The sequence below is a fragment of the Xyrauchen texanus genome, chromosome 15 (assembly GCF_025860055.1).
Source record: "Xyrauchen texanus isolate HMW12.3.18 chromosome 15, RBS_HiC_50CHRs, whole genome shotgun sequence".
NCBI lineage: Eukaryota > Metazoa > Chordata > Actinopteri > Cypriniformes > Catostomidae > Xyrauchen > Xyrauchen texanus.
The window spans coordinates 7,911,956-7,927,657 of record NC_068290.1 but is presented as its reverse complement, the minus strand read 5'-3'; the positions used below and the strand labels follow the sequence as shown (position 1 = coordinate 7,927,657).

The following is a 15,702-nucleotide window of genomic DNA, read 5'->3' as shown; positions in this document are numbered from 1 at the left end:
ACCATCTCATGTAGTGTACTCTCTATTTGTATACGTCACAATTTTGCAAATGTAGTTGGCCATTCAGGCGTTCCATGCATTCGTGCACTTTACTTCAAAATAGAAGGCAGTATGCCATTCTGATTATATATTGGGTGCTCTTGTGTCTTGGGTAAGGCCCTTTCTCATTTGCAAGATCTGTAATCTCACTGTAGATGGTATCAATGATATGATTATTATGTCTTGGATATCTGAAATCAGGTGCTGTGTACCAAATATTTCAAGTGAATAAGGTCTCTTTGTAGAAGACATAACGTTGGGAGGGGTTGAAAACCCACATTTACTGGAGACACAAATGTCTTCTCTTTCCCTATACCATCAGTGGATGCTCTTTTTGTGTGTGCTTGTGTGGTGTGTTATGTTATTCTTTGTGTCTGAGTCCCTCCATCTGCTGGTCTGAATGAAACAGTGGCGGTAACCATGACAACAGCAACCGTTTCTCCATCCAGCCAAACTGATGTTTACATTCCTGTTACTCCATGAATCCCAAGCCCATGGTTTTTAAATAATACTCAGGAAAATTGTTCGTGTACCGGTAAATGTGTTAACCTGATAGCTGTAACACTTTTAAGGCATTTTCTAGAAATCCAAATAAGGCAGCTGGTATATGTCTGTATTAATCAAATATTCTGTCATTTGTACACCTTATTTTGTAATAATTACAATCTAATTATATCATTATATGCATTTAAATCTATGCATATGCAAAAAATAAAAATAATAAAATAATAATAATTGTAAATGCTACAAGACACAGGCAGTTGTAAAAAGGTGCCAAAGTTATCAAATGTTTGGCACAAGGAGGAGGCAGATTATTTGGTAACACTTTACAGTAAGGATCTATTTGTTTACATTAGTAAATGCATTAGGTATCATGAACTGACTATGAACAGCATTTCTAATGAAAAATGTAAATTTATATACATTTAAATTTGTATTAAAATTACTCATTGTTAGTTAATGCTAGTAATATTGTACTATTATACAATAATGCTAATTCAAAATAACTAATTTTAACATATACAATTTTAAATAAAAAAAATGAGAATGAGTAAGCTGATTAAATTACAGTGTAGACGCTGGAAAAGAATGTGTGAATGTGTGTTTATTCTAAATATGCCCATTTCCACACTGTAAACCCTAATAAGTTAGCAGAACTATATAAAAGAAAATTGAGGCAATCAGTTACATCACATTTTTTAAGTTAATAAATTCCCAAGTTTAAGTTAAAAGAACTTTCCGATTTAGTTTTTGTACTACACATACATGTTAATTGCTCTTAACTTGAAATTTTGAGTAAGCTAACTCACATTTGAATGGCACTTATCTTTATATGTAACTCTTTGGCTGGACCACATAAACTCAATATAAATACGTAAGTAGAAGAACTTAACTAGCTAGTAATAGCTAGTGAATGGAAGCATGCAGAATGCATACTAATTGGAAACACTATTCTAAGATAAGCATTGCTATTGTTCAACAGCTCAAGCAATGTAGTGTAGATTAAACCAATAATAATATCTACCTGTCCTCACCCATAGCTCAAGCTTCACTATTCACCATAATGGTGGTAACCCCCAAAAACTTCAACATAACAGAAACTATTTTAAATAACACAAAACATGAAACTCTAACAAAGTCGAGTGTCATGCAAAGCATGCTGGTATATTGAAATCCCCTGCCCAGTTTCTGTTAAATTTAAGTTCCTGTAAATTTAAAGAAACAAGTTCATTAAATATAAAACAAAATGTTACAGTTTCATGACCAAACAAAAGAGAAAGTTCTAAATACTCATCAAGGGTCATTTATTTTAACTAATTTGTATGATTCATTTTTTTCACTACTCAAAACAATGAATTATTTTGAGCATTAGGGTTTGCATTGCATGCATACAAGAATATTACAATAACTGTGAAGCATGTATATAAACCATTTATTTTTATAGTTTCACTTGTGGAAATAAAGCAGCACAAGCAGTGTGAATTAGAGGGGAATAAGGTAAAATCAGGCAGCATTACTCTACTGCTCTGTAATTCTCTTTGACAGCTTCTACTTGCCCAGGAGATTTTCTGACTGTAATGTGGAAGAGTACCATGATTTCCTCAATAGCGGAGGTGGTGCTTGTCTCTTTAACAAACCCTCAAAGGTAAACCCATTTCAGTACTGTCTGTATTTACTTTTCTTAGAACATGTCATTTTGATGTTACCCCTCACTAGGCCCACATATAATCTGTATCCACAAAATGGCCTAGAAAGCTCCGCAGATATCTGCAGAATCAGAAATGCTCATCATGTAACAAGTCTTACACACCCCTGACCCTTGCATCTTTGTTTAACAAATACTTTAGCTAGTTTGATTATGCTTTCGTTTACCTATAATGTAATACTCTCATATTTCACCTTTGTTTCAGTCCATTCAAAAGAATTCTGCAAATTGTACCCCACAATTAGTGCAGAAAATATGAATAAAGTGTGCAGATTCCATATCGGCATGTAGATTTGAATTACCAAAGCATATGCAACATACAATGAAGTGCAAATTAAGTAAAATATCTAAAATATTAATGTATAATAACAAATGGACTATAAAAAACTGTGAAATTAGTGCAAATTGAGTGAAGTAATAATGAAGAAAAATGAAGAAAAGAAAAAAACAACTTAACAGTGGTCTCTTTCTCTTTTTGCTCTGTAGCTCTTGGATCCTCCAGAGTGTGGTAATGGTTTTGTGGAGGCAGGGGAGGAGTGTGACTGTGGAAACCCAGCTGTGAGTGATGTTATATCAATACCATGATCACATTATTCTGATTCTTCTTACATAATCTATTTATTTCTCTCTATCTTTCTGCAGGAGTGTGCTAGAGAAGGAGAGGATTGCTGTAAGAAATGCATGTTGACTCAGGGAGCCAAATGCAGTGATGGTCTTTGCTGTAAGAACTGCCAGGTAGGAGATGAGTGATAAAATACAATTTTGCAGTCTCCTTTTGTGTGTGTGTGTGTGTGTGTGTGTGTGTGTGTGTGTGTGTGTGTGTGTGTGTGTGTGTGTGTGTGTGTGTGTGTGTGTGTGTGTGTGTGTGTGTGTGTGTTAGCACGCTGCGCTATGAACCTGGTGACCTGAGTTCGATTCCCGCTCAAGACCAACACCAATGACGATTATCTGAACCGGTCCCGGGCCTCCCCTAGGTCGACTCAGCCTAAAATGAGTACCTGGTGCGGTGTGTAAAAAAACATCGCCACTGGGGAGACAAAGGCGGTCGGGCGTGGTGCAGGCCACCCACCCCCTCGTGTACCGTTCCGGCCCTCATAGGTGCTCGCTAACAGCACTTGTTCCTACAGTCTGTTAAGGCTAAATGGGGGATCTTTGTCTTTGTGTATCTTTGTGTGTGTGTGTGTGTGTGTGTGTGTGTGTGTGTGTGTGTGTGTGTGTGTGTGTGTGTGTGTGTGAGCGTGTATTTATCACTTTGTGGGGACCAAATGTCCCCATAAGGATAGTAAAACCCGAAATTTTTGACCTTGTGGGGACATTTTGTCGGTCCCCATGAGGAAAACAGCTTATAAATCATACTAAATGATGTTTTTTGAAAATGTAAAAATGCAGAAAGTTTTCTGTGAGGGTTAGGTTTAGGGGTAGGGTTAGGTTTAGGGGATAGAATATAAAGTTTGTACAGTATAAAAACCATTATGTCTATGGAAAGTCCCCATAAAACATGGAAACACAACGTGTGTGTGTGTGTGTGTGTGTGTGTGTGTGTGTGTGTGTGTGTGTGTGTGTGTGTGTGTGTGTGTGTGTGTGTGGTTTTTAATGACCATTGTGCTATCTTTGTAGCTGGCGTTTATGGGTGTCCTATGTCGTGAGGCAGTCAATGACTGTGACATACCTGAAATGTGCACTGGGAACTCAAGCCAGGTGAGGGCGCTGTCACATCGCTGACACATTCCACTGCAGTTAAATTTATTCACTAAGGAAAGGTCTATCCCAGACATTTTGGTGTTCAGAATGGAATACTATTGTTCTGCTTACCGTACAGTATACATTACACTGCTTATTGTTTATTTTAAATAGTATGTGAGAAAGTAAGTTATATACAACAATAAACATTTCAAAAAGTAGTTGTGACATTGCCCCACATTCTTTTAAAAAATAGAATACTACATATCCTATTGCTTTCCTGAAGTGAAGAATCTCTAAATTAAACACTTTGTGTAACATTTGAAGTTAAACACTGAATGTCTTTATTACAGTGTCCTCCAAACCTACACAAGATGGATGGATACACCTGTGAGAAAGACCAGGTTAGTTTATATGCATCAAATATGAATTGATACACATTTTAATTGAAACACAATTAGGTTGCAACATGTAGAATTTTACACCTTTATTATTCTGTTTTATTTCTTTATGTCAATGTGACTTCTATGTCTTAATTTCATCTTATTTAAGGGACGGTGTTTCAATGGCAGGTGTAAAACCAAGGACAGGCAGTGCAAGTACCTATGGGGAGAGAGTGAGTGACATCACTTCCTCCTTTTAGAATTGTTTTTTTATTGTTTTTAGGGTTCTGTTAATGTTTCTGTGGTTCTTTAAAGAAGCAACATCGGCTGATAAGTTCTGCTATGAGAAACTCAACATTGAGGGCACAGAGAAGGGCAACTGCGGACGTGACAAAGACACCTGGATTCAGTGCAAAAAACAGTACGTTTGATATAGGATTTGCAGACTTTCTGGCCAATACATTTAATTTCTTTTTTTCCAGTAGTTCACGATTACTGGATAATATTTTTTTTTATTATTATGTTATAACATTTCTAGCCAGTTCACAATATGAATTTCCATTACTTTTTCATGACTTAAAGGGATAGTTCACCCAAAAATGACAATTCTTTCATCATTAACTCAGATGTGTATGACTTTCTTTCTTCTTCAGAACACAAACAAAGATTTTTAGAAGAATATTTGAGTTCTGTTGTTCCATACAATGCAAGTAAATCGTGACCATACATTTGAAGCTCCTCTTTTGTTTTACCTTAAATCTCCACTTTCACTTTTAAAATGTGAACGAATGTGAAATTGGAGATTTAAAGTAAAAAATTACTTAAATATTGATCTGTTTCTCACCCACACCTATTATATCACTTCTGAAGACATGGATTTGACCACTGGAAAACTTATGGATTACTTTTATGTGGCATTTATGTGATTTTTGGAGCTTCAAAAGACTGTTCACTAGATATTAAAGTACTGTATGTATTTGTGTGTTTTCAGGGATGTACACTGTGGATATCTGCTGTGCTCCAACATTTCTCCAGCCCCTAGACTAGGAGAGTTACAGGGAGGTTTGACCTCTTTCTCTGTGGCTCAGCACAGCGCCTCAGTGGACTGCAGGTACACATACAAACACAAACATCTTTATTTTGTTTTTTATGTTTAGCTCATCAAAATTCCTAAAGTAAGTGTGAATGTTTCAGTGGAGGACATGTGCTGATTGATGGAGACTCTGATCTGGGTTATGTGGAAGACGGAACTGCGTGTGGGACAGATCGGATCTGCTTCAACCATAAATGCCTCCCAGTGCAGGAATTCAACTTCAGCACGTGTCCCGGCACTAACGACAGGGTGATCTGCTCAGGACATGGGGTGAGAGAATGTGTTTGTGTGTATGTGTGTAGGGGTAGGGGTTTTGCGGGATATGAGAGTGAAGCGATCATCTGTGTTCCGCAACTGATTTTGGGTCCTTGAACAACGTATAACGTGCGAGTAAGGGCAGCCTCCTAGGGTAAGATGGTGCCCCCCTAGGGAGATGGTGCCCTACGCAGACTGCGTAGTATGCTTGTAGAGAGCGGCGGTACTGGGAGTAACTAACTAAAAGTGTCAATACTAACTTAACTATAGTGTGAATGTAGCTCATCTGTTTATAAAATAGTGTAGATTTGCTAGTAAAAAGTTACATTTTGGTAGTGGTGTAGTGCTAGAAAACTTTCCTCTCACCTAAGTGGAGTTGGGAAGTTCAATTAATTTGAGCAAATTGGTCCATTCGGATGCTTTACAAAAATATATGGTGTTCTGATCCTGCAAAGAAATCCCTGCTTAAATTCTGCTATTCATAATTATGTTTTATATAGCCTAAATTATGGTGTATTCAGTTTTTTTAGTCCTACATTTTCATCCTAATTGAGATGCATTTGTTTGCCAGATAAATTATTTAGAATGAAATAGAATTCAATAATATCATCTGATCTTGTGTATGTGTTGTAGGTGTGCAGTAACGAGCTCAGGTGTGTGTGTGATCTGGGCTGGGCTGGCGAAGACTGCAATTCCACCTCTCCTTTAAGTTACCTGCTGGTGCGACCCACAGCCAACACATCAGGTAGGCCAAAGTCTCACTGTCCCTCATTTTGCACTCTCAAGTGGATCCTCAGAACCACAATTCCACAATCACAATTCCACAACCCTAACATGACACTTTACCAAACCATTTTATGACATGAATCCAGAGGCATCGGACATGGCAGTTGTGTGCAAATGTTCTCAAGCTCAGAGTTTTCATCACCTCACACAGAATGTTTTCTGGGTTATTCAACAAAATAATTTCCTGTTTTATTGTTGAAATAATGGAATGGAAATCAGCCTCTTAAAGGGATAGTTCACCCAAATAACAATTCTGTCATCATTTATTCAGATATAAAAGTCGCCTAGCCCTATTTCTCATCAGTATGTTACGTTTCTTTTCTGTTATCATATTCATGCTCAACGGTTCACTCAAACACACATTTCTCATGCTTTAATTGGTCTTTTTCTTTTTCTTTTTCATGGTTTTTATTTTTACACATTCATTCTTTTGTGGACAGGCTCATGTGCTCATTTGCTGGAGTGACAGTGAGTTTAGATTTGAGTTGTTGTTTGTTGTTGTTCGTTTCTTCTTTGTTTCCATCTGTCGTTCAGTGTCCTCACTCACCCAATCATTCCTTTGAGTTTCTGTCTGAATGAAAGCTAACAGCCTGTTTATCTGATGTGCTGTGTTGTTAAAAACCCATCATATGCCTCCCTGTTTTATTAATTTGATTTGTATGAATGCATTTAGAATAAATCCTCTGTGGACAGAAAGATTTATAAATATTTATCAAATTCTTTTTCTATTTTCTGTCTATATCTGTTTTTTTTTTATATATCTGAGATTTTGGCATGTGGTCAACTTGACAAACCCTGCAAAAGCTTGTAGATATCATTTTTGTTTACTTCCAGATTAGTTTCAGTTTGTCCAGTTGATCACAGGTCAGTGTTAACAGTTGCCATGGCTACAGATTTATCGCTTTATCCATCTGACAGGCATTATGACTACTAACATTATCATCGGGGCCGTTACGGGCTCTATCCTGGTCCTCGCACTAATTCTAGGCATTTCCGCATGGGGATACAAGTAAGTCACATTATCACAGTTGCCTCAGTAGCTGTAAAGATAACTTTAAATGTAATTTTACATACTGTGTACATGTGATTGCAAAAGGCATTATACACTCGCTGAGCACTTTATTAGAAACACCTGTACGCCTACTTATTCATGCGATTATCTAATCAGCCAATCATGTGACAGCAGTGCAATGCATAAAATCACACAGATATGGGTCAGGAGCTTCAGTTAATGTTCACATCAACAATCAGAATGAGGAAAAATTGATTTCAATCGTGGGATGATTGTTGGTGCAAGACATGCTGGTTTAAGTATTTCTGTAACTGCTGATTTCCAGGAATTTTCACACACATCGGTTTCTAGAGTTAACTCAGAATTGTGCCAAAAACAAAAAAACATCAAGTGAGCAGCAGTTCTGTAGATGTAAACGCCTTGTTGATGAGAGAGGTCACTGGAGAATGACCTGGGCAGTATTTCCCAAAAGCATCGAAAGCAGGGCTGGACTGGTAATCTGGGATACCGGAATTTTCCTGGTGGTCTGACGCACTTTTGGGCTGATCAGTGGCCAGCAGGTCAGCCGTGAAACAGGCTGAATGGGCTGCAATAAACTCAAATGAGCCGTTGTGTTATTCAGAACGGACCAAAAAATGGATCACATCAATAAGTTTTGGGCCAGTTGCCATATAAAATCCCGGGCCGATTTCTCTTCCCAGTCCAGCCTTGATCGAAAGCCTAAGTAGATCGTAGAAACCATTCGTGCCCACAGTCTCTATGATCAATTTAAGCTTGCAGTGCTTTTGGGAAACACTGCCCAGATTTTATTTAGGCTACGTTAACTCAGATATGCACACTGTATAATTGTAGTGAGCAGAATAGCATCTCAGAATGCACAACACATTGTAGGCTGATGGCCTACAAGAGCATAAGACCATGTCAGGAACTTTATTGGGACCATAGTGTTCCTAATAAAGTGCTCAGTGAGTGCATGATTTTCACTCAGTATTTACAGTGTTTATCAGTAATCGTGTTTCTTTCTTTTCACCCCATGAAGGAGCTACAGACAGCGTCAGAATGTTGAATCTGATGTACACAGAAGATTCTGTCGGTTTGTCCACATTACTCTTTATTTTTGAGTATTTTTTTAACACTATTGCTTGTACTTCAGGTCAAAGAATTAGGGATTTGAACGAACCATTATTATTCAACTTCAGCATGTAAATGATCCTGCAATGATTGTGCTTTTCTAAGCGATCAGACTTACAATGTTCACTTGGAAGATGATAATACGAGAGAGAAAATATTCCCATAGACTTTAAAAACTCCTTAAAAACCAATCATAACACCTGCTAGCGCCAGTCAAATTTCCTTGAGACAATAATAATAAGAACTTTTCACAGTGTTCTATTCATGTAAACACTAATCATGTCAAAGCTATAGTGAAATGTGTAAAGGATGTCAAAGATCCCTGTATTTTCCAGGCAAATGCCACCGGGTGATTACGTGAAGAAGCCAGGAGATGCTGATTCTCTCTACAGTGACATGCCGCAAGGTGTGAGCTCCAACTCCGGCAGCAGCTCCAAGAAGAGGTCTGCTTACCTGTCTCACTTCCAAATCAACACTCGCTCTTTCACCCCATCTATCCCCTCCATCAGCCAAAACATCTCTTTGTTCGGCTTCAGGTTTGCTTCATCTCCATCTTCATCCTCATCACTTTGCCTGCTCTGCTAACAAACACAACATGTAGTATCGCCCCATATGTTGCTCTTTTAGAGCTCAGGAGACAACATATGGAGTTTCTGATTGTCAATTTATAATATCAGCATTGTCTCAAATGTGTCTCATATAGAAATAAAATAGAAATAAATGAGACAATTGTTGGCATACAGTAGGAATATAGAGCAATAAAATTAATGTTTATAGCATGCCCAGATAATTTAGTCTTGGGAGAATTTAATTAGAAATGTTGATATTTAAATGTAATACTTTTGGTTGATTGATTATGGTTGACAGTTTATGCTTTGCACACTTACATTAGCTGCATTTTTAAAAGCATGTCATCATTTTCATAAAATAAAATGTTCTGTTTATTTTGCAAGAAGTCAGTGTTATTTAAAACATACAGGTTTTTATTGCTTCCTTGATGTTTTACCGTATTTCCTGTGGGTTTGTACTATTTCCTTAAAATGGTATAACTTTCTTTTTGTCTCTCTTGTGACTGTAAAATTCTCATCAGGCTGTTGAATCATTAATACTGGGGCAGTAAGTAAGTCAGTGTCTTCCTGGTGCTTGATCTCATGCTCATCTCAGTGTTTTTGTTCTACTCATCACAGTGATGTGACATCTGTCAGTCATTCATTTTCCTCATGTAGAGCACTTAATCTCTGTGAGTGTAACAAATGAGCTTAAATGAGGACTGTTTCTCTGTTTTTTACAAGATCTAACGGCATGTCACACTCTTGGAGTGAAAGAATCCCGGATGCCAAGCACATCTCTGACGTCTGTGAAAACGGACGACCCAGGAGCAACTCGTGGCAAGGTAACACACCCATAAATAAAACTGCTCTAATGCGGCAATTACCCTGTCAACCAATTACGATTTTTTCCTAGACATCTGACACTGATTAGATCTTGTTGCATGATTGTAAACAGCAAAACACTTATTAAAATCTGAGTATCTGACATCTGGTCACAATCGGCTATGTCCAAAGTGAATGCAAACAGATTTACAAAAAGGCCTTGCAGTGTAAAAGCAGCCATAGTATCTTAGTTTACAGTAGTGTTCAGTACATGTCACATGCTCTTCTCCTCTATTACTGCAGGAAACATCACCGGTACCCGTAAGAAGCTCAAGGGAAAGAAGTTCCGTCCACGTTCCAACTCCACAGAGTAAGAGATGTAGTGCTGCCATAGTGATGACATCATGACATTACATAATTCTTTACCATACAACAGCTGAGGCTGAAACACACAGGGTGGACGTTTGACTTTGCATGGTGTCTTAACTCTCTATGTATCAGTGCAACAGCGTGTAGAAGTCAAAGCAAAACCATTTTAGAACTTGACGTTTATCTGTGTGTTTGGGGTAAATGTTGGTTTGTTTTAGGTGTGCATTTATGTGTGCATTTGTTTAATCTCTGGAACGAACAGCACGCTGGAAATTACCTGCACGTCTTTCATTATCAGTACAAACGCAACACTCTGATTTCAGCTTGACACTTGTTTTGCAGATGAATTCACGCATGTGACAAGCTGATAGCAACGAAAGAAGAAACAACATGCAGCTGCTCAAATACTACACATTTATCTTTTATCTTTTAATGTTCATTAGAATATTAAAATGTCATTATTCTGAAAGTTCAAGCACATCAGTAAATGGCATCACACGTCTACCTGCTTTAAATGTCGAAAAGCTTGTTGGTTGGGAAGGTTCTTCTGAAACGCTGAATAATTTCAGATACCTTTTAAAGGAATAGTTCACACAAAAATATAATTTCTGTCAACATTTTCTCACCAACAAGTCGATCCAACCCGAATGACTTTCTTGCTTTGGTGGAACACCTAAGAAGATATTTTGAAGATTGTTTAGTTTCTCTTTTCCATACAATGAAAGCATGAAGTGACCACAGCTTTCAAGCTCCAGAATATCAAAAAAGCACCATAAATGTAGTCCATAAGACGCATGTGTTTTATTCCGAGTCTTCTGAAGCCATGTGATAGCTTTGTGTGAGGAACAGACCAAATTTAAAGATGTTATTCTGAAGTGTGAATGAGATATGAGAGCTATGGCGGATGGGAAGATTTTCAGCGGATACTGATTTAAATTTTTCACTATTCCTCACACAAAACTATCAAATGTCTTCAGAAGACTTGGAATATAGCTCATGAATCACATTAACTGGCGTTAATTTTCTGTCAGTTTTAAAGCTTGGCAGCCACATCCCTATTCACCATTGTTGTATAAAAAAGAGCAGTGTGAAAATTCTACTACACATCTCTTTTTGTATTCCATGGAAGAAAGAAAATTATTCAGGTTTGGAACGTCATGAGGATGAATAAATGATGACCATTATTTTATTTTATTTTTTGGGTGCAATAACCCTTAAAATGACGAAGACAGGTTAATTGGATGCTAATGTTACAGCAGCTTTCAATTATTTAGTAAATTATTGTCTATATTCTTTTTTCCTGCACCCCTACATAGTCAAAAAAACTTCACAATATCTGTGTGCGAGCTGACCTGCTATCTGATCTCTCAAATGCATCTTGGACCGTAATGAATGTCACTGCTGCTGCTGTCTTTTACCAACTCCTTCCCTTTCTCCTATCTCTACTTTTCTTTCTCTACTCCCCCCTTTAACTCTCTATCTTTCTCTCTCTTTCATCATCGCTCCTTCCCCATCCTCCTGCAGGTATTTAACCCATTGCATTAAATCAGAGTATTATGTAACTAAATGGGTAGAAGATGTTAATAAAAACACTGAAGGACCTTATATTAGGTACAACATTAGATTGCATTATATATGTACTAAACATTTATTTCAATGTGTTTCTTTTTTATCTTCTAAACTTATACTATTTCATTCCAAAGTGTCATCAACAGATACACTGGAAACTAAACAGCTATGTTAAATATTAGATTTTTAAAAAGTAGTGCACATGCATGGACATTTCACAGGTTAATACCAGAATGTTGTAATCATGAACCATACTGTAAATGTTTGTCCTTAGATATCTGCAATTCATGCGTCACGATACAGTCATGTAACTGAACGCTTGTCTTTAAAGGAGACAGAAGGCATTTGATAATTGATATATCATTTGATGTAAACATCTACATTTATGAGATTACCAGCACGTATCTAGGAATGCTTTTCATTTGAATTTCATACATTGTGAATATCTTGAAACCTTTCACCCGAAAATTAAAAGAATGAAATAATACACACACACACACACACACACACACACACACACACACACACACACACACACACACACACACACACACACACACACAATTCAAGACTATTTTTAGGACCTTTTAAGATTTTTTGCATTGTACCCTCACCAAATTCTCACTATCACAATGCTATATATACTATATACAGTATATACTGTACAAAAAATGTCTGGACATATTTTGGTAAGGACAATTTATGGGAGAAATGTGCTTAATTTTCATGAAAGTAAATTCACAAAGCAAACAATCTTAATGGTTCCAAAATAGACTTAATTTTCTTTGTGGAAAATATAATTTCTTATTATTTTCTTTTAATTTTGAGGTGAAAACTTGGACATGTTTTCATTAGATTCACCCTGGTGCTCTGTGTAGTTATTGTATTTGTATGTCTGTGCCTGTACATCAAAAGACCAAACCAACCACCACTGATTGTAGACAAAATATGTCATTGTAGTTCATTTGTATTTGTATTCCTTCATTTTTATCTGTCCCTCTCACATGGATTGTGTTTTCTCTGCATGCCAGCTTATTCTGTGTGTGTGCCGCTTGACATTTCCATGCTCTATGATGTCATCATCATACGGCTGCCATATTCTCTGTGCTCACAGTTCCATATATGTCCTGATCACCTCATCATGTCCGCCATGTTTGTAAACCCACATGACTACAGGGATGTTTGCTTGTTAAATGTGCCAAAAGCACTACATTGTGCTCACGGGATCTGCTCAGCCTCACTCCAGTGAAAAAGAATGTGGGTATTTTTTGGCAAGGACTGATGAAGTCAGTGATTTTGGATTTTTGGATGAATGCTTGCAGTAGAAACCCTCCCTCTGACCTCCTAAAGGGGTCAAAGGAGACAACTCCATACTTGCTTTGACCTTTTGACGCTGTTATCCAGTTTAGGCACATCATTTCTAATATCGCATCTCTCTGATCCCTCAGGACGCTGTCACCAGCCAAATCACCCACTTCTTCAACAGGCTCCATTGCCTCTAGCCGGAGATACCCCTATCCCATGCCTCCACTCCCAGATGAGGAGAGGAAGGCCAACAGACAAAGTGCCAGGGTAAGTCTTACAATAGATTAGTGACAAGAAGTTCAAGTCATTTATTTGTCATTCAGCTCTAACACAGGTATCCATAATAGGACAATTTAGACAACAAGTACATTTCATCAGAAGATATGATTATCTATTTTGTTTCTCAAGGGGTGGTCATATCATCTTAAAGTTAAAGTTTGATGAACTCTAGTCTCAGACTCAAGGCTGGATTTCACTATATGACTTTACAACCGATTTTCTGTCGGGCGAGTCAGTAATAGTTGATGCCAGTTGACGCTAGTCAGCTATAGCCAGAGCCAGTCGGAGTGGACAGATGTCAGTGTCAAAGTCGAGGAGTATATGATGGGTAGCAACTCCATTTTCTTACCCAAAATATGATTCAGTGACGTGACCAGGAAATGATGTTTGGGTGAGCATTTTGATTTTTAGTGTGGGCAACACTGGGTGAGGGACTGTATGGGGGAATTCACTTAAGTTGCACCACTTTTGCGCATGGTATTTCAGCACATATACAGCGCAATTTAGCACAATTTAGATCATGTTATTACTTGATCACTATTTTATTATTGATATTATTGAACACTATATTACAGGAATGCATTGTGTTTTCCAGAATCTTTGAAAAATGCTGAATCTGAGTCAAGAGCTCACCACACTTAAAACTAGTCCTCTCGAAGTGAACCATCCAGATATTCAAAAAACTATCGGGGCACAAAAGAATATCTCGTGTTTTAAGTGATGACCTTTCAGTTTCTGCCGTTCTCTTTTTTTGTGTTTAGTTGGCTACATTTAAGTTGTGGTTCACGGATCTTAAGCACGGCCGTAAAGATTAACTTGACCCTGAAAGCGCATCCATGGCCAGGTGCTAAAGTTTGAGCGCTCGAGATCTGCAACAGCAAAGTCAATAAGACTATACATCACTATACATGTTCTTTGTCGCAGTGCTCTTAATATGCATCTTTTGTGAATTTTCCAAGCACCAGAGATTAAACTAAACTATCAAAACTGTCACACTGCAGTCTGTTTGATCATCTAGGGTGGGCAAACAAACAGTAAGGGTGGGCAAAAGACTTTATAGATATTACAGTTTCATTTTCTGTTAATGCATGATTTTCTGTAACGCTGCTTTGAAACGATGTGTGTTGTGAACATCGCTATACAACTAAAAATTACTTGACCCTAGCCCACCCGTAGACACTGCCCCACTATTATTCCATCTAGTTGGAAGATATCAAACATTCTTGCTATTTTTGTGCCAACTATTCGTGATCACAGATGAAATCTAGAAGTGTATGATGCTCCATGGCTTAAAAATGTATACATACGATGAGTAGCCTCTGGATAGCATTGCGGGGGGCCACAAACCTGAAAAAATGGAGAACAAGCACTCAAGTTGAGTTTAACTTTTAATGGCATTCACCTCCAACTAGCATTGCAGTCTCTAGAGACCATACTTCCCACATCTTCCCATCCAATAACTCTCCCAAATGGGCTATGCCTGTTTCTTTCCCGATTTGGAACACAGAGTAGCAGAAACAACAATAGCAGCCTTTCCCAAACCTATGTTTGTTTACATCTGTTATGCGGCTCCTAGAACAGGAGGGCGGGTTTCCACTTGAGTTTGTGATCTGATCGGATCCAACTTGACAGCTGTGTGTTATCCCCATTTGTTTGGTGTCTGATGCCCAGTTTTTGTCTGTAGTGAATTTCCAAAGTCGGTACGTTTGTGATGCCTAGTATTTTAAAATCTGTTCCGATTTTAAAAGTTGTGTTGTGTAATCCAGCCTTCAGATGACACTTCAGTCTATTATTGTGGTATAATATATTTCAGATAAAACCTGCCCCAAAATAGCAAAACAAAACGAGTTGGCTGGTTGCTTTTCATATCAGTCAGACTTTCTATCTAAGCGGGCAGTTTTTGGGCAGAATAAGCGGCAATGTACTGTAGACCATGTATGTTTTAACATTTTTAATGTGTTGTTTTAGTAAGAATCTTCTGTGACTGTCTCTTTAGATGATTAAGCTAAGCTGTTTTGTTATATAACATATTTACTAGCATGTATTATAGCATATGTTCATGTTATTAATTTCAGCTGTGGGAAACATCAATATAAAAGAACTCCTCAAAACTGGTCTGCAAAATTCAGTAAGGATTTTCATCTGCTTTTGTATGAATGAGAAAATAAAACCAAAAAGAAAATACAAAATTAAAATGGAGAAACAGAAAAAAAGGGACGAGT

The 15,702-nt window shown here is 37.6% G+C and overlaps 1 protein-coding gene across 3 annotated transcripts in view; it reads left to right on the top strand.

The window, feature by feature from the left end:
- Positions 1-15,696, top strand: part of LOC127655784 (disintegrin and metalloproteinase domain-containing protein 22-like) — an 81,960-nt gene extending 66,264 nt beyond the window's left edge. The window contains exons 15-32 of one of the 3 annotated variants that reach the window (XM_052143753.1): positions 2,086-2,185; positions 2,732-2,803; positions 2,888-2,980; positions 3,863-3,943; positions 4,279-4,329; positions 4,478-4,541; positions 4,624-4,729; positions 5,300-5,419; positions 5,503-5,671; positions 6,290-6,401; positions 7,361-7,451; positions 8,494-8,547; positions 8,921-9,121; positions 9,878-9,978; positions 10,262-10,328; positions 11,852-11,938; positions 13,345-13,468; positions 15,556-15,696. In XM_052143753.1, the coding sequence (XP_051999713.1) occupies positions 2,086-2,185; positions 2,732-2,803; positions 2,888-2,980; positions 3,863-3,943; positions 4,279-4,329; positions 4,478-4,541; positions 4,624-4,729; positions 5,300-5,419; positions 5,503-5,671; positions 6,290-6,401; positions 7,361-7,451; positions 8,494-8,547; positions 8,921-9,121; positions 9,878-9,978; positions 10,262-10,328; positions 11,852-11,938; positions 13,345-13,468; positions 15,556-15,576 (1,714 nt within the window). In that variant the 3' untranslated portion in view covers positions 15,577-15,696. The remainder of the gene's footprint in view (positions 1-2,085; positions 2,186-2,731; positions 2,804-2,887; positions 2,981-3,862; positions 3,944-4,278; positions 4,330-4,477; positions 4,542-4,623; positions 4,730-5,299; positions 5,420-5,502; positions 5,672-6,289; positions 6,402-7,360; positions 7,452-8,493; positions 8,548-8,920; positions 9,122-9,877; positions 9,979-10,261; positions 10,329-11,851; positions 11,939-13,344; positions 13,469-15,555) is intronic. The other 2 variants (XM_052143752.1, XM_052143751.1) reach the window with 2 other exon arrangements.
- The last annotated feature ends 6 nt before the right edge of the window (positions 15,697-15,702 follow it).